General features: G+C 40.5%; 2 protein-coding genes across 5 annotated transcripts in view; both read right to left on the minus strand.

The window, feature by feature from the left end:
• The window catches only part of NEK1 (NIMA related kinase 1), a 181,081-nt gene that overhangs the window by 10,675 nt on the left and 151,626 nt on the right, over window positions 1–18,780 (minus strand). The gene's annotated exons all lie outside the window — the stretch shown is intronic.
• On the minus strand, window positions 7,286–14,743 carry CBR4 (carbonyl reductase 4). 4 transcript variants are annotated; one of them, XM_062623508.1, is made up of 6 exons: window positions 14,672–14,743; window positions 11,899–12,040; window positions 11,235–11,355; window positions 10,638–10,774; window positions 9,870–10,004; window positions 7,286–8,477 (listed from the first exon to the last, which is right to left on the minus strand). In XM_062623508.1, exons 2-6 carry the CDS (start codon window positions 12,038–12,040, stop codon window positions 8,299–8,301), a joined length of 714 nt encoding a protein of 237 aa, XP_062479492.1. In that variant the 5' UTR covers window positions 14,672–14,743; the 3' UTR covers window positions 7,286–8,298. The 4 variants fall into 4 exon arrangements, with proteins under 4 accessions (XP_062479492.1, XP_062479573.1, XP_062479657.1 ...); XM_062623589.1 differs by lacking the exon at window positions 14,672–14,743 and adding an exon at window positions 14,584–14,644; XM_062623673.1 differs by lacking the exon at window positions 14,672–14,743 and adding an exon at window positions 12,780–12,882 and having other exon boundaries at window positions 11,235–11,352.

The raw sequence follows: 18,780 nt of genomic DNA on the forward strand, positions 1-18,780 counted from the left end.
GCTCATCACTCCAAGCACATTCAGAGCAATGGAGGAGTCAGTGCAACTCCATTCAGGATGATGACAGACACCTCTGTCAAGATTACTAACAGTGAGGTGCAAAATTCCACATGCATGAGGGTTTTTCAGCTGGTAGTGTTACTTAACACACAACACCTTTATCCTGCACCTTCACAACAGCAGCACCCCTTAGTTAACATACACCATCTCTTTCCATCACAGCCCACTGGCTGCTGGGGACCAAAATCTACTATAGTCCAGTTTGAAACCCTAGCTTATACATCATAGCTTTCTATATTGCAATTAGGTTGTATGTAGTAAACACCTTGATTCTCCACATGTGGGCAACTACATCCTTACCTCTGCAAGAAGCCCGAACAGATTTAATACGTAAGCAAGTACTTCATCAGCTCGTATTACCCATCATGTCATGATGCTGAGGGGATGGCTGCATGTTCTGGCTGGCTGACACAGATGCCAAGCCCGCATGGTATGGTAGAGAGGGGCTGGAAAAGCCTGCTCAATCATGCACGTTGATGACAGACCCGATTCACAACTCCGATGTACATGAAGAGGCAGGATTTGCTGAGATGTAGCTCCATTTCTCCTGAGCTGGCTAAAAGAAAAATCCCTCCCCCTGCACAGTTTCTCTGTCTAAACCCAACTCTGAGCACACAAGACATGAGGCAGATGAGAACGCAGCTCCTGCCCCAAGCAATTTACAGTCTGTTCCAGCCAGCACACTGTATTCTTTCAAATGTCTTAAAGCTTGTAACTCTAATTCTGAACTAAAGACACAGTTCGCACCCTTTTACAGAAGTGATTAATACATTAAATAATCTCATCTGCACTGAATCTCTAATAAAATATCAAGTGTTTGGAACATAACACTCTTGAGCAAAAAAGCCAGACTCCAAGCAACAGTATCTGTGCTCAGTGATTTAAGCAGCTATATGGTGGATGAAGACTAAGGAACTTCAGCCCAACACCATCAGGAAGCAGAAATGTTTGCTTTGTCAAACTGCAGTGCAACAGGTAAACCCTGGGGAAGGGTCAAGTCTCACAACCACTGTCACTTTCTGGTTCTGTAGTAGCATAAATGGGCCCGAGGCAGCTGCAAAATGAGAAAGGAGAAAAACATAACACCACATGGACACTGCTCAGAATGATTACACTGCTTACGGCAGAAGCTCGGCAAATCTCATCACGCTAAGAGGACTGGGGTGGGCTTTTTTTCGCCTGATCAGTTCTGTTTTACACACACAACAAAACATACTCTCAAGTCTTTTTTTGGCCAACTCTTGGCCCAGCTATCACAGAGTATTTCTACAGAGAACCACGGGTACAAAACTACAATGTCAAAGACAGGATCTTTCCAAGCTACTGCAAAAGGTGGTGAAAATACCTCGGAACACTTCCCATACAACAGACTACATACCTCGCTTTTACTGCAGACTGAGAACTAGTGGCTTTTGGGTATGGCTGAGAACTAGTGGATTTTAGGTATGGCTTTTACCTGCAACACTTGTCTGAGTATCTGTTGCAGTCGTTTATGGAAAGGGCCTGTCTAAAAAAAAAAAGCCCTGCACTACTCTATAGTATAACGGACTACTCTGGTTTTATTAATGTATTAGCTCACTTCCTTCTACAACACTTCAGAATCAGATTCACTAAACATTTTTGTAATAAAGCTACAATAAAAGTTTTATTAAATTCTGTATTAACAGCTGTACAATCTCTGACTAATTACTAATTCATGTTTATTCTATGTATGTTAATGTAGAATAAACAAAAACCTAAAATCAAATGTAATCCTATCAGCACAATTGTTTCAAAATCCAGCGAGGTCGAACTGTATGCGACTTATGTCATTTCAGGTATGGAACAACAGCAGCTGTCAACAATTTCAGTTTGTAAATTTCCAGAACCACTTTCCACTAGGCAAAAGGCACCACGCTGCCAATAGAAGCAAGGATTTAACAGAAAACTTAGCAAACAGCTTTGCAAAAATGTGTAGTAAATTAACCTCACTAATATTTACAAATCAACTGAATATGGCTTCACTGCAGAGCAGAAAGCTTAGCGTAGGCTCCACTTGGTGCTGTGAAAATGATGGTGAACTATAAACTACAGGTGCTCTCTGTTCTATATGCCTTCCAACAAAGAGCTACAAGAACCTGCAGAGAACAGATGCAGTTCTGGTCTACTGCTGCAAGAGACATCTCACCATCAAAAATCATATGTGCACACTAAATGGCATCTACACAAACCCAGGCAATGTCTATATTGTTTCATAGGCCTCCAGGAAATGTTCAGTAGAAATCTACCAACTACCTGAAAAAATAGCCTAAAAACTCAGACCAACAGCATCAGGAATTGAAGCACTGCAACGTCAAGCTTTTGTCAAGTCTTCAGCATATAGGCAGAGATTTCTTTACAATACAGCCTCCAACATACAGGTGCAACATGTACTTTTAGTGCATTTAGCATTAGAAGCACAGTGCAAGGTGATGTGCAAATAAGAACTCCTAAAACATCAAACCGCTTCCCTGCCACGCTTCAGCAGTACCATAGAACCAGCTTGCAGCTATTCCTAAACAAATTGTTCCAAAATAACACAGCAATTCCAAACCTGCCAACATGCCAGGCCACCTCAGCAGTGTCAACCCCACTGTAAGCAAGGGGAGTGACATCCACACAGCTCCTCTGGCTCAGTTAGCTCAGTGACATCTGCTCCCCCTGCTCCCACTGACATTACCCCAGTGCGCATATGATGATAGTAAGGTTCAGTAGCTTTTACCTGTGTATTGTCTTAACGTGTTTGACATCATCATACCCAAATTGGCAATTTCTTACCAGATCAAGTAGGATTTTGATACAAAACTGGTAACAACAATGCCAGCCATCAATTTTGTATCTACACAGGCACTTCCCTGAAACTATATAAATAGACTAACCAACTCATTACCAATGTAGCAATGCCTTAGGATAGACTGCCCTCAGGAGGCCAGAATGAAGTCTCTTCATGGACGTAACACTCGCTCACTCAGCACGCAGTAACTCAGCAAAGTTCATATGCTTGTGTTACCATAAAAGAAAGCCTGCAGAAGCTGTCGCTCACAACAGCTCCTACTCATAGCTGCAATATTTAAAGAACAAACAAGCAAACAAACCAACCCTCACCAACAGTCTGTGTTCTGCTAGAAATTTCTACTGATGATAATCATAGAATCACAGACTGGTTTAGGTTGGAAGGGACCCTTAAAGATCATCTGGTTTCAACCCCCCTGTCATGAACAGGGACACCTTCCACAAGACCAGGCTGCTCAGGGCTCCATCCAGTCCATGAGTTGCAATATGTGCCTCAGAAGCAGGAAAAGACTACAGCAAGTTCTAAACTACAAACACATTTCTTGAGAGATGATAAGCAGAAGGAAGGCTCCAATGACCTATCATCTAGGAGAAAGGAAGCATGAGAGCAGTCCATCATCTTCCCAAACACTGGAAAAGTGCAGAGAAGAGATACAAAACAATAAACTTTCTAGGCCTACAGTGTGCTCCAACTGAAGCCCAGAACATGCAAATCTCACTACTTACAAAGTTTAAACTGAATCAAATGTCAACAGAACGGTTTTAAGCTTCCTAACCTGGCAGTGACAAGGCAAGGCATGTAAATGAGTAAATACCACAACACACAGTCTTTTAGCAAGGATTTCACTTCTGAAGCAGGAATCCAGCTGAGTTAAAAAACCCTAATCAATAATTCTGGATGAATCAGAAAGGGGCTGCTGTACAAGAGGAGTGTGTGCTGAATTAAATGACAGCTGCAAAAGCAGCCACCCTCAAAAAGAAATTCTGGGAGATGGTGAAAGGCCACGTAGGTACCATTGTGGGGCAGGAGAAAAGATAGATCTGGAATAAAACGTGGACTAAGTTAAAGACCAGACCTGAGTAGCAGCTTTCTTTAAAATGCTCCCAAAGGCAGATGATGAAGTTTCAATGCATGCTTGAAAACAGCTGTAGGAAGAGGGGCATGGATTCTTTAGGAACTGCAGAAACATGGAGTAGTGGGAGTTTGTAAAATAGTTCATCCTAAACAACAACAAGAAGAAAGTAGGAAGATGTATTTAAGAAAAGATTATAGGAATTTTAAGCAAGATAGCAGGTGAAGAAACATCAGATGAGTAAGAGCATATGCTCTCACTTCCACTAGGAATGGAATCACAGGAACTCTGTATGTCTATTAAGAGAGTGTACTGAAGTTTCCCAAACTCAATTGAGAAGCAATGGTAAGCCAGTCAAGCATACAGTGCTACTCAGGAGCACCCACATGGAAAAAAAAACAAACTCAAACCATTTCTATGTAACTTGGCTTACATGCTAGCAGCACAAGACCTGTCTGTTTCTAAATGATGGACAGTGACATAATAGGCATACCAGAAACATGATGGGAGCAAGACAAATAAGCAAGACATTGATACAAAATACATAGGAAAGTCATAATACTACATACCAATATATTAGCTCATCAGATCACGTATGGATTCAATTTCCATGCCCTATAATGTAAACTCTGCTGTTAGACAATATTATTAGCCACACAATTAGGATGATGGCGGTAGCTATGACATCCAAGATCTGTAAGGCTAGCAGTGTAACCATCATGAAAGACAACACTTACCAGGAGGTTGGATACATGTCACACTGAACTGGCTAGGACTGATTTTTTAACATACTTTTTCCCTGCAACTGATCAGGGCCACCCACCTCTGGCTGAGTCAAGGCGCTGTTTCCAAAGACTGGCTTTGGGTGGTTCTATTTCTGCAAGAATACTGACCAAGTTGACTAGACTTCCATAAAAAGGAACATCATAAAATAAGGAAATATGCTAACAAAACTAAACAGACAAGTCAAAAACTAAGATGCAATGCTTGATGACAACACTGAGATTGTACACCCCGAACTTCAGTGTGACTTTAAATACATGCACCGAACTGATTTGGTTTTGTGGGGAGAGGGAAGATGACCTGGATTAAAAGCTACCAGAATTTAAAAGCCAGCCTTTGCAAAAACAGCAGTCCAGCTTTTGCAGTCAAACGGAATTGGTCACTGAATGTAAAATTTATAGGCAGATCAGCACACACAGGAACAATCTACAGATGCGCATCCACATCCAAACACTGCCTCAGGAACAGGAACCTGCCTAATAAGGCAAGCAGATGATCAAAATAAAAAGCAAAGTGTTCAGGGAAGGCCACAGAGAAAAAAAGTCCCCAAACTCTGAACAAAACCTGGAATCAGAGTTTGGTGCCATGCGGAACTTGATGAAGGGTTTACCCCTCAGAGCAAAACACCAGCAGAGTTACGGAGGAAGAGTGACAAACAGCCAGGGCTGGGGACTATCACTCCCTAATTCTAAAGGAAACTTCTGGGTTAAAACTGCCTCATTATCAAATGACTGGAAAATGGGAAAAGTGACAGCAAGCTTTTGGGAGTTTAGTGGGTGAAATGATCACTTGTTTTTTCAGAAGAATTTCCAGAGGGATGCAGGAATCTACAGGCTAATTTTATTTTTCTGTACTTAGCAAACTGCCAGAAATTTTTCTAAAGCCATAAAAACAAGTCAGTAAACATATCTAGGAAAGTCAGAGTTGCTTTTGCAAAGGCAAGTCATGTTTGATAAACATTTTAGAGCTCTTCTGAAGACTAAAAAGAGATGAGAGTAAGCAAATCTAATGGAGCATACTTAAAATCCTGAAAGGCATTTGACATACTCCCCTGCCAAAAACCATTAAAGATGCAGTGCTGCCAAGAAGAAGGAGCTGTTGTATCAGTAAATTGTTTAAAGATAGAAAAGGGTGTGAATCAGCAGTCATTCTTTCCTAAGGACATGGACTGCCAACAGACCACCACAATCACCTATGCTGGGGCTAGCAAAGTACAACCTATTTATAAGGGTTCTGAGACAGCAATTTCTGAAGCCCACAGTACATTCCAGTAGCACAAAGTTACTTAAAGTAATAAGGGGATGAAGGAATTAAAATAATTGCAGAACTAAGGAAATCGGTGTCAGAACCAGCAGACTAAATTCACTGTAGATAGATGAGAACAATTCACACTGGGGAAATACAAAAAATCAGACCTAAATACATAGGTAAGGAAATAGACTCCAAGTTGACCACTAATCATTCAGGGCCGAGTTACTGTTCTTAAATAGCTTCTGAAAACGTAAGTGTAAAGGCTAGGAAAAGGCAAAACAATTAGGCATTATTTCTGGAAGCAACATAAAACAAAACATAGAATATCCTATGGTTTGTTGGTTTATATTTTTTTTTATAAATTCAGGTTTTAATCACACATATAAACTAAAAACGTCATTACAGTAACTTATTTAACATTCCCTTACTCAAAAAAACGGGATAATAACAATTAGGGTCAGAACTCACTACAAGGAAATTATTTCTAGCTTCTTACCTTTGGCTTCCGGTCAAGACATGTCACACAGGCTTTGCTTACAACATACTAAGGACAGGTATGGGCAGCAGCCAAGTTACTGACATATTACCACTCAACTAGTAAAAACAGGAGTACCAGCTGTCTTTCCCCACCTTTTTCTGAAGGCACCTCCAGTGCCTTTCAAAAAGAATCCATCTATTCTCTGACCAATTCTTTCTATTAAAGAGAAATATAATTAGCAATTACATTCTTGGTGCAAAGACAGCTTTGTGTCAGCAAATAACATCAGCAACAAACACCACCTCTCTACAAAGAGATAACAGTAAGATAAGGACTGCTGGAAGAACTACCTTAGCGATATTTTATATTCCAAAGTCGTAACACAACCAACTGTAAAATCCCCTGAAAACACAACCATTCCTTATACTATTTCTCAATACATACCTGCGAGAAGCTTGAACATGTGCTGTTTTCTGGCCCAAAGACAAGATTTCTCAGCAGCACAAAGGAAGAAAACAACAGACTTTAAAAAGACACAAAGTTATCATCAATGATATCTCTTCTTTCTGTACTTTGGTTTGTGCCAAGATGGGAAGCAATTTCGAAACCTGAATCAACATCTGGATCATCATGCAATGAACACTGGAGCTAAAAAGTGAAGGTCCTAAACCACATTCATAGTTTTCTTCAGAGATGATGAAAGCATCAATTATCAAGAATTACTTGATCTCAATAGAAAAGCCTGAGGTCAACTTTTTGGTAATTTTTCAGGAAAGGAGAAACAGTCAGGATCATTTACAGCTGAATAATTACTCTGCTTCAAAAGCTGTTTTGAATAAAATAAATGGTTATTTTATTGACTATACATACATATTAAAAAGCATCAACACAACAGTTGAGCTGAGTGTTCAAGAAGATATACAGCAAAACACCTTGACTCCACACTTTGAAGTGATATGTGTTTTTTAAACATCTACTGAGTCACTGAAAATTCTTTTGTGCAGCAAGGTCTGCAGCTGTATTGCTCACACCAGTGCATGTGCAGATCAAACTCAGAATATTACAGAAATCAGCAACTCCAACAATGAAGCAACAGTCCTTCAACGTATATAAACACACACAAGTGCTACTGGATTGAGTGCTGTACATACATTCAAGAAAGGGATCAAGCAGGTTCTGTCTTTATAAAAGCATACTGCATATAATTAAATGTCCTAAAGGCAATGCAGGTATACTTAAGAACCAGAAGTTCACGGCTTTGTAGTGTTAGCTACAGACAAACAAAAACCCAAAGGAAACTTTGTAGGGACTAGCTGAAGAGAATAAAAAATTATGCCATTTGCAGTCTTTGCCCTACATGAAGAGCTTGATGCAATCATATGTGCCAACCAATAAACATGCCTCCACACTCTATTAACTTTAATGTAACATGATCATTTGAATAAAATCTCCACTTTATCCCAAATTCAGAATATGACTTCATGAAAATATAGCGCTTTAAAAAAGTATCAGCATGTTACTTAAAACTATCACCATAGTAAAAAAACAGATCTTTTTCAAACTGTTACATACACAATTGCCTTGTGAAATCACAGCCTTGTCCTCACAGAACTTTCTTTCCAGGCTCTCTCCTTTTACCGCACACACAGACTTCATAATACCAAATGAACTCTTTCAGGTAGCTGAATATACACACTGGACTTTAACACTGCTGAATTTCTCTTCCGGCTAAGTAATGTCAAGTCAATTACATATATCCATCTTCAACTGATTTTCACCCCTCTCCCTTTGATCAATATAGATACGTATATTACCAAAGTCGGTTCTTATTGAAGGTAGTATTTAAGTCATAAGCTGCAAGCCCCCATCTACAACCAGAATACTCCCTGTAACATAAGGGGTCTCTAGAAGAAAGACAACAGCTTGTGCAACTTCACGAGGCTCTCCAAATCTTCCAAGGAGAATTGCTTGCTTCAACTGATCTTCTTCCAAATGAGCAGTCATCTCTGTGTGAATAAAGCCTATGACAGGAGAGATATTTGAAGAGTTACCTAACCTTCAACTAAAATTCTTCAGTGGATTTTCCCCAGAATGCTCCAAAGTGAAATGTACTACCAGGATTCAGCACCACCTACCATTCTTCAAAGTCAGTCCACATCATTTTATGGCTAAGACCAGTTTTTTACCTAACTATTAAAATGTCTTCTGTTTTTGGGAGCACTGATGTAATAATCAAAAAACACAGATCTATAAAAGTCTTTTGGTTTTGGGGTTTGGGTTTTTTGTTTTGTTTAAAAATGGGTAACTAAAATTGGGTCCCAAGCCCATATTTAGTATCACTTTTCTGAAAGATAAAATACACTCATTTCACCAAAACATTCTCAATAAAAACACAAGTATGGAATCTCTGGGAAAAAAAAAAAAACAAAACAAAACACAACAAAAAAACCCAAAACCTACAGCTTGCAAGTGTTTCCGTTACATTTTAGAACTTACAACAGCATTTGAATAATTTCTATTATAGCACTCATTTGAAGAATATTGCTTGACATTTTTAAAGGACATTTCTGTCCTTTAAATTTTCAGTTACCTGAGATTCAGTTTTGCCTGCTGCACTTCTCTTCACGTAAGCTGCAGCTACATGAAGAGCTGATTTTACCTGCTTTCTTGCTGCCACCAAGAAGGTAAAGTCTCCATTTTGCTTTCCACTGCACAACTCTGCCCCTTTATGATGGCTCTGGACCCTTCAGTGAGCTGCTCAACTCACTAAACAATGAAGGCTTATTCCTGCCTTAGTACACAAGCTAACCTGGTTTATGTAGCGGTCTGAAAGGCATCAGAGGTACCACAGCAGAATACACAGCTGTGAGTGGAAAAAGTCAGAAAAAGACAGAAAAGGTTTTTCCTTATGGGTGGCAATTTGCTTTGACTAGATCATCTTGTGAAACCACAGCCTTGTCCTCACAGAACTTTCTTTCCAGACTCTCACTACAGGGAGAGACAGGGATGCTTTCATGCCAGCTTCTCATGGTCCTTCATGACTCTCTAATAACGTATAAGCATTCCCTAGCAAGAGATGAAGGCAGTTGCCTATAATTAGTTCTAATCCTTCCACTGGCAAGGATGGCAGGTTTTGAAGAAGGAACAAAGAAAAAAGACATTTATTGTATAATACGGATAGAGGAACAGGTAGACACTCTTCCAAATTTCTCAGTGCTACCTTAAAAAGACTGAGGGTTTTGTGAAAGAATGTATTATACTTTAAACTTATAACAATACATTAAAAACATTTATTTTCAAAAGCTGATAAAAATAATAGCGATTTGCCTTAAGTTACTTTCAGAGTACAGCAAATATCCAGCAGTCTTGATGTAAGGAAACAGTCAAGGATGTAGGAATCCCCCAAAACTTACCTGGAGCGACCACATTGACTCGAATTTGCTTTTTCGCTACTTCTTTAGCAAGGGATCGTGAAAATCCAACTAATCCTGCTTTGGTAGCACTATATACACTTTGACCAGAGTTGCCTTTAAGTCCTACAACACTGCCTAGAAATAAACATCAAAGAGAAGATTAAATTACTAATTTGAAATCTCATACTAGCTTCATCATTTTAGTTTTATATTTGGAATGGAAAATGAGATTACAAGAAAAGGAATTAAAAGTACATTACTAAATGCACTTTATAGCCTACTGCTGGGATAAGCAAATCCCTCAATTATCTGTGATTTTTCTGGAATCCATATATCTTATGCTGACAAACAGGCACCAGGAGAGGAAGATGAAATGCTTCCTAAAAAATATCCTTACACAGGAGAAAAAAAAAAAAAAACAAAAAAAAACAGAAAGAAACCAACTGTACCTATTTATTTGACTCTTAGCTACTGACTAGCAGCTGGTAGATTTAGCTATCGAAAGAGATGATAAAGAATGGTAACATTTTTTTTTCATTCAATAAAATGTGATCTCTGAGGCATTTATTACTGAAACAAGATGGTTTTACATTTAGAAGTTGCTGAAATTACACAAAAGAATAAACATTCATAAAGAAATGCTAAATACAGAATGTCTAATTACAAAGAAAATAAGTCAATTGCAACAAGTGTCATTTTAATATGTTACACGTGCTAAGCCTTCCTAGAAAACTAGTTCATAGAATTCAACTCAGATAAGGAGCTTACCTATATTGACAATAGCACCTCCCTGTTGCTTAATCATGTTTTTTACAGCAGCTTTGCATGTCAACATTGTTCCCAAAAGGTTAGTGTTAATCTGGGCTACCATATCTTCAGGCTTGGTTCTCAGCAACAAACCATCCCTGACAGACAAAAGAAATCCAGAAAGAACTCACTGTGCAACCCCAGTGATCACATTTACTCATAATAAAATACAACTGATGAATGGAGTATCAATGGGGATTTATATGGTTCTATACATTCTAGCATTCAAAATTGTGACACTGCAAGAAAAAAGCTAGCTGTGCTTCTGGTAACAAAGCCTCCTCTGCAGAGTGGTATCAAACATTGTTCTGGATTATTTCAGGGGGAAGAAAGGGAAGAAAGAAGAACTGAGGGGGAACTCAAACTCAGAAGGCAGGAACTACAGTGAAACTTGTATCTTAGATGTCATTACTGTCATCAGGAACAAAACATCAGTGAGCACTTCATGCTGTTTTCAGATGCAGTTATTAACAACACATTACCTGCAAAGGCCCTCAGCACTTTACAATAAGAAGCTGACATCTAGAGTTACATATAATCTTGTAATGAGTAACTAACCTGTTGATCCCAGCTGCATTAACCAAGTAGTTAACAGGACCTAAATTCCTCTGCATCTCCTCAAAAGCATTTTGGACTTCTTGTTCACTGGATACATCGCACTTAATTGCCAGATGCCCTGCTATATTGAAATAAAGGCACATCATGGTAATAGGTCAAGACGGTATGTTGCTCCTAAACCTCCTTCAGAATTTATCAACTCAATTGCAAAACCAGATGTTGAACTAGTTATAACTTGAGGAACCTATTTAATCTCCAGAGAATTAAATACAGACAATTTTTAAGTATTTATTAGTTATGTGACAATTCCTTGTTTTAAACTTTTGGCCTTTTGAAATCAGAAGTTCAGCATGAGCAGATTGGTCTCAGTTCTGGCTTGGTCAGAAGCCAAGGATGACTCAATTCATACCACCTCCCTGTTGTCACCTTGAACAATTCCTTTCATCTTACGATCTGAATCTTGTGGATAGAACAGGCAACATACTTCACTTTCCCAATGAACATTGCAAAAACAAAATTGTACAGCTTTTCTTCCAAATTCCTCAACCTTTATTTTCCTTTTCATCTCATTAAACGATGAGGTTTATTTAATGACTTATGACTTTTACAACTTGCCCAAGCACCGAACAGTGAATAAATAACTGCAAAGCAGCGGCACACTTACCACCAAGACTCCGTGCAGTGGCTTGGGCTGCTTCCAGATTTCGACCAATAATCGCCAGGTGGCAGCCTTTCTGTGCCAGTAATTCTGCGACAGCTTTTCCTATTCCCCGGGATCCTCCAAAAATGGCGCAAACCTTTCCCATCTGCAAAAATAATTCACTATTTATTTATTGCAAATAAACCATGAATTCCAGGTCAGTATAGCAAGGGAATAACCACTGTTCCTGTCAACATTACAGCCTTTACTAGTTTGTAGCACTGTGTAATATCAGATTATAGAATTATTGATGTGTTAATTTCTATTCACCAGAAAATAAATACTTCAACTAAATAAGACACTACTTCTACAAAATGCAATTTAATTCTTAACGATTTATGAACTACTTACAAAATTATGTGTGCAACCTAATATTTCAATAGAACAGAATGGTTTGTGTTGGAAAGGACCTCAAAGATCATGTAGCTCCAACCCCCTGCCATGAGCAGGGACACCAATACTAGCATTATGGTAACTTAACAGGTTGATGAAATATATGATTTATATATCTCAATGCCATAATCTATCATTCAGAAGTTTATTCAAAGCCCCATAAAAGTTATAATTGTATTGTTCTTGCAAACATTGTTACTACACTACAGTCATTTAGCCTCAACATCTCACTCCACCCTAAGTATCTGTGCTGGACATCCACACTGCAAACATTACCGAGCATGACTTGATACTACTGTATTTACACAAATTTACACAATATTGTATTATTTAATACTAAGTTACATTACATAATATTATGTTTTACCACTAGCCCCAGGTTTGTTTCTGCCTTTGAAGAAAAAAGAAAAAAGAAAAAAAGCTTTTTGAAATGTGAAAGGATTCTGAAGTACCTCACTTAGATGTTTAGGAAGGAGTGCAAGAAGAAAGTACTTCTGTAGAATGATCTTTTACCCTGCAACCAATAGAAACCAATCAGCTGTTCTGGGATTTTCTGAGGAGCCAGAGGCAAAATCCAAGCACTAGTAATGACTCTCTTTTCCATACATTTGAATAAACCCTTTTTTAACCCAATTATTCTTTGTTTCCATAACATCCTGAGGCAATGAGTTTCATTATTTGTGGAAAGTACTTCCTTTTGTTCTTAATTTACTGATTAGATACTGTTACGCATTTCTCATATCATCCCCTTACTGTCCATAACTTAAGAGGCTACTCTTCTGTATTATATCGTCCCCTCATGTCCTACTTCAGGTCTATTTAGTTACTCTTTCACATATGGAAGCCATTCTGTACCTCACTAAAGACTGTTCAAGCTCTTAATCCTGCCAACCTACCTGTTGCCTTAATTAGGCCTATTATACTCTTTCTGATATGTGATAACCAGCAGAGCACAGAGTGTTAAACATACAAGGGCACCATCAGCTCATGCAATGGCATAATGATTTTTGGTCTCCTGTGACAGGACCTGAAAGGTCCTTTTCTGTAACAATGGACAGGTATTTGCCTGCTTCCACTGGCAAACTGAAATCTTCCTAAGAGCAGTAAGAGGATTAAATACCTGCATCTCAGGTGGTGGCCCTTTTGATAGAACACATACAAAAAAATATCATGTGTGAAGACAATTCCTTAGTGACAAAAACGAGCACCACTCCCCCACCAGAAAGATTAGTCTTCTGGCTTGTCTTTGCTAGGTAGCTAAACTGCAAGAGATGAATCAAGAGGGCTTGCACCCCTGTAACTACAGCTCCTACTGCCTTAGCAGACTAAAGGCACAATCAACCAACCTATGTTTTATTGAGAATTTCTCTTCTTAGAAACAACGTCTCAGTCTGTGTTCTCCATCATAACTGAGCTCTTCTTTTCCAGAACTGCCACAATGGCTCTAGGAAGCTCTTGCCTACTCATTGCAGCAAAGCTGTACTAAGATTTCCTCCTTCGTATTTTGTTCTTACCAGCATTGGGCACACCTACTCTCTTATTTGAAACACGGAATAATATAGATTAGGAGGGATCTCTGGAAGTCATCTTGTCTAACTCCTCCACCCACAACCAATGTCAAGTGAACCATCTTATGCTGTTTATAAATGCTGACAGACCTAAATATGTATTTTCTGAATAATTCTGAACATGCTCAGGCACACAGGACCCAAAACGCTGCCTGTGGGAAGAAAGCTTCTTTAAAACCTGTCATTCTATCCTTCCGGGTCCCTTTGAGGAGGGGAAAAACCTTATGGATTCTACTCTCAGAAAGGAAAGTCCTTTCTGCATTAACCAGGTATGTACACGGAGAGCATAAGGCCTGCTTCCAACACAGCACTACACAACGTGTGTTTACGCACTGAGGAGCCACACAGGTTCTTCGGAGCTGTGACTTAGGAGAAACAAACTGCACCCGCAGTAACGGTACTATATTCCTCGGTCAAAGAAAGGTGGAGAAATACCAAGTGCCCTTGGAGCACCATGCTCTTCCAGGTCGCCTCACAGAGCACACAAAAAACCTGTACCACCTGTGTCTTCCTCGGCCGTTTTCTTTCACAACACTTTGACCCGTGCCCGGGCCGCCTGCCGCCCACCCCTGCGCGCCCTCGGCCGCCTCAGCCCGCCTCACACTGCCCCTCCAGGGCACCGCCCCAGCCTCCACACTCTCACTGAACCTTTCCTTCCTCCTGCCCCGTTTCGTGGGCTCCCACCAACCTCCTCCGACCCAGGGCCGCACTCCTGGCCCTCCCCGACCGAAGCTCCTCCCGCCTGAAGGCCACCACCCCTGCGGCTCCGCTCCCACCACTGCGTTTGCGCGGCCTCAGCCCGGCTCCGGTCCCGCTCCCGGCGCGTCTCGGCCCTCGGCTTCAAGGCGCGGTGCACGCCGGGACGCGTAGTCAGTGCGCCGCGCCGGTGCCACGGTGGCAAGGCGGCTGGGGGTGGTGTTCGCCTCCCGGCCCTCGCAGAGCGCTGGCGCGCTTCCCCCGTCCCCGCAGTGGGGAAGGTGGTGCGGCACAGGAGTCTGAGGGAAAAACAGCTTTAGGCGTATTTCAATTTACCGCCTGGTTTCTGAGAGGCTTTGTGTTTGCGTTCTGTCCCAGTTCGGCTCAGTTCTGAGCTCAGCACAGGCGGTACGAGTGTACGGAATGATGTACAGAAACCACGCGTTTGCAGAAGCCGCTACTGGTGTAGCTGCTGGAGAGGGAGCCTAGAGGTGCTGGACCCCATCGTGCACCCTCCGAGGCGCGTACTCACTGCATAGGGCATGCTGGCATTACACTCTGGAGAGGAAGACACAGGCAGGCCCACTGCCATGGCTTTGGCCCTGTGTATGCCTCCCTTCTCACAGCTCACAGAGGGACAAGGCCTTGTGCTTTCATTTTACCCTTAGATGAGACATAATTTACTGTGATGGTGGAGAGGCCCTGGCACAGGTTGCCCAGAGAAGTTGTGGCTGCCCCATCCCTGGCAGAGTTCAAGGCCAAGTTGGATGGGGCTTGGAACAACCTGGTCTAGTGGAAGGTGTCCCTGCCCATGGCAAGGCGGTTGGAACTAGATGATCTTTAAGGTCATTTCCAACCCAAACTATTCTGTGAGTTTTAAATTGTGTTTTACTTCTAGGTACCCGAGCAGCATCTGTCTAACTTGTACTGTCCACCTGTACCACACTTCATGCCTACCCGCAGCGTTCATTGCCAGAATTTATATGGGGCACAAAGTAGCTGCCTTACTCTGAACTGGAGCTTTCTGTCCCCTCCTTGTTTCCCCCTTCATGTACAAAGAGGTGTTTCATGTGTAGACACATATACATGGATGAATGAGGATTTTGTCTCCACTTTTCATATTTCCTTGCCCCCAAATCGCTCGTATCTTGGGTGAGGCATCACTACATCAGTAGAGTTCAATCAGAAACACTTAAAGGGTAGATAAACCCAAAATACAAAACACCTGTGAGTTCCCATTTCCAAAAGAAGCTTTATGATACGGAATTAAACTAATGCAAACACCTGCTATGTTTTAACAGTTATACTGTTAACATTTATGTCTGATGATAAGCCGGAGGGGTTTCTGTGGACTCAAGTCACACACAATGGGTAAATTTTTGCCTTAGAAATAATAGTAAAGCCCATCACAATTGTGTATGGGAGTACACTTTTGAATTACCTTTGTTTGTTTTCTGAGAGAGAGAAATTACTATTAACAGGTTCCACAGAGTAACAAGTGTCCAAATAACACTGAACTTTCTGCGAGCTCAGTGGGAGCGTAACCTCGTACAGTTCAGGCTTGAAGGCTGCTATTCAGGATTTCAGATTATAAATGGTTCCAGGGGAGCTGTAGAAAGTTTAATAACATTACCTGTATTTGTGTAGGATTCTTTTTCCGTGTATCATTATGTACGTGCAGAAGGAAAAGGAGATTTAGGCATTGCTAAACAGATGAACATCTGTAAGAAAAAAAGAAAAAGCCTTTCAGAAAAGCTGTTATACAAAATTAGCTTCCTTTAGAAAGTATATTTATATGTATATTGCAAGCTGGTTCTGTTTTCAAAAGAGTAAATGGGATTTTGTGACCCAATGGCATTTCAGAATAGGACATATTCTGAAAAGCCAGAGGTCCCAGTGGTTGAATAAGGGAAGGCATAGAGAGCTGAGACTGTGGCTCAGAATATTCTCTCACTCAGACTTTTGCTTTCTAGCATAGCTAAGGAACAGGATTCACAGGGAAAATTATGGCTTTTTCTTCAGGTGATACACATAAGCAAAGTAACACAAAAGGGAAAAAATTACCCTCAGTGATACAGCATGTTTTCTGAAGATGCAGATACTCCAGAGGGAGTAACTGTGAGCACCGTATTGTATGAGGACAGCAGCAGGCATATTTTATGTGAAAATTTTGTTAGTAGTTATGACTGTAACCTGTTTGTGACCTGTGTTCTCATCCAGAGACCTAACCCATCCTGGTAAGGGATACAGAAAAGCTGGTCATTGCTGTACGATTAGGACTTTGCTGACACAGGGTAAGCTCAAATTTCACTGTATTTTTTCTTTAAACTGTTCTAGAGTTGACAAAGTAAAATATTCTTTTCAAGACTCCAAATCTTGTCAATTAACTTGTTTTTAAAACAAGCAAAACAAGCTGTCTGTTCATTCCTTGGCCAAAGTGACATTAGCTTTTTTTTCCAGATGCTTGGTTAAATCATGAGATCAGATGGTCTAAGCAGAGTTCATCTGAGCCAGTTTATTCACACTGATTTCCCATTAAAGCAAGATGAGCTAGTGGAGCCCAAGAGAGAAACCAGTGTCATACTGAGTACCTCCCCTTTCTGGGGGACAGTAGGCAATACATGAACTTGATCTGATAGAACTGCCCCATCCATCATGTCCAGAGCTGTAACAGCTAGTTCAGTGCTGGCCATTATTATTCCTGTCTTTGCTTTAATGTGGAATTACAAGCTAACAATTCTTGTACAGCTCTATGTGACCACATATACACACATTTGGAACCTGTTCATAATACACAAAATCATACAGCTGTCTTTCCTGAAGCCTAATGCATTCGGGCGTTAAAAACACTCTTCCTAAGAGAGTTTTCATTCTTCTACACAACTGCGATACTGCTTTCAAGTAAATATTTCTCTATTAACAGGGGAAAACCACAATATCCTCAAACAGGAAAGGATGTTTAATGTATCTAAAAGCAGAAAATGCAAATCAAAGCATAACATCACAAAACAGGGGCCACTAGCTATTTCTGTAACTGAGATCCCCTGTATCCGCTATCTGGGTTTTGGATTTGAGGCTAGATTTACAAAGGAATTTGGTGCTAATCATTAACCACATTGGTGCCCAAAACTGTGGTCTCTTAAATTTCCGCCAAAAGTCACACATGAAAGAGTAATGCCACTCAGAGGTCCAGCACCATTTTCACACTGATCCCTATACTGCTTGTGAAAGCATCCCTACCATGTTATATGGGTTTTGCATAAGGCCTGAGACAAAGCAGCTGGAGAACTGGCTGTGTGTATGGGTCAGTCCCATTTTAAACAAAAGGCTGCTGTCTGGAGCACTTGGTTAAAAGAAAACCTCTTTTCAAATCTTCTGTCTTACTGGAAATGTGGTCACTAACTACAGTTTCTCACAATTGAACAAGACTCTCATAACCATCAATGTGAAGTGGTTTCAGTTTATAGAAACAACTACAAAAAATTAAAGTGAGCCACAGAAACTTGACACTACATCCAGATGATTACTGTCCAGAGATGTAAGAGCCTGGGGATTAAGCATCTATTAAAATCCACAGTTCAGTCAAGAAACTATTCTGCTTTTCAACAGGCATATTAAAAATGACCTCTCTCAGTTGAGTGTGGTGATGAGGGCATGTATCTGCGATGCGGGAGTCACAGACTTTGGACAGAATTAAGCCAGTGAAGAGTTTAAGAGGTTTCCTTCTTCACCTCTAGCAAGCTCCTCTAGACTATAGAAGAACATCATCAGGGCTCCTCATGATTTTCTAGTTTGCCTGGGCAGCTTAGTACTGAAGTTACTGACTGCTCCTGTCAAGCCTAAATCACCCCCTTCTTCAGAAATGAATTTGGGGATATGCATTGGGGAAAATCAGGTCTAGTAACTAATTATACATATATATGTATCTATATATATACACACAGACATTGTACCTACCTCAGCCTTCTAGGCAAGTGATACAAAGCTTGAGATGAAGTCCTGAGGAAAAAACAACCACCTAGTTGTATTACAGAAAAATACTCCCCTCTCCTCCCAGTATTTTGCAACTTGGCAGACTTTTCCAAGCCACACCAGTTCAGATATTTAAGTGTCCGATGACCACACTTTTACATTTATTTCTTTTTATGACCCTGCATTCTGTTTTGTTTTTCTAGGCAATTCAAAATCT

The sequence above is a fragment of the Pezoporus occidentalis genome, unplaced genomic scaffold (assembly GCF_034315485.1).
Source record: "Pezoporus occidentalis ecotype Australia unplaced genomic scaffold, CSIRO_AGI_Poc_V1 ctg1, whole genome shotgun sequence".
NCBI classification, from domain to species: Eukaryota; Metazoa; Chordata; class Aves; order Psittaciformes; family Psittacidae; genus Pezoporus; species Pezoporus occidentalis.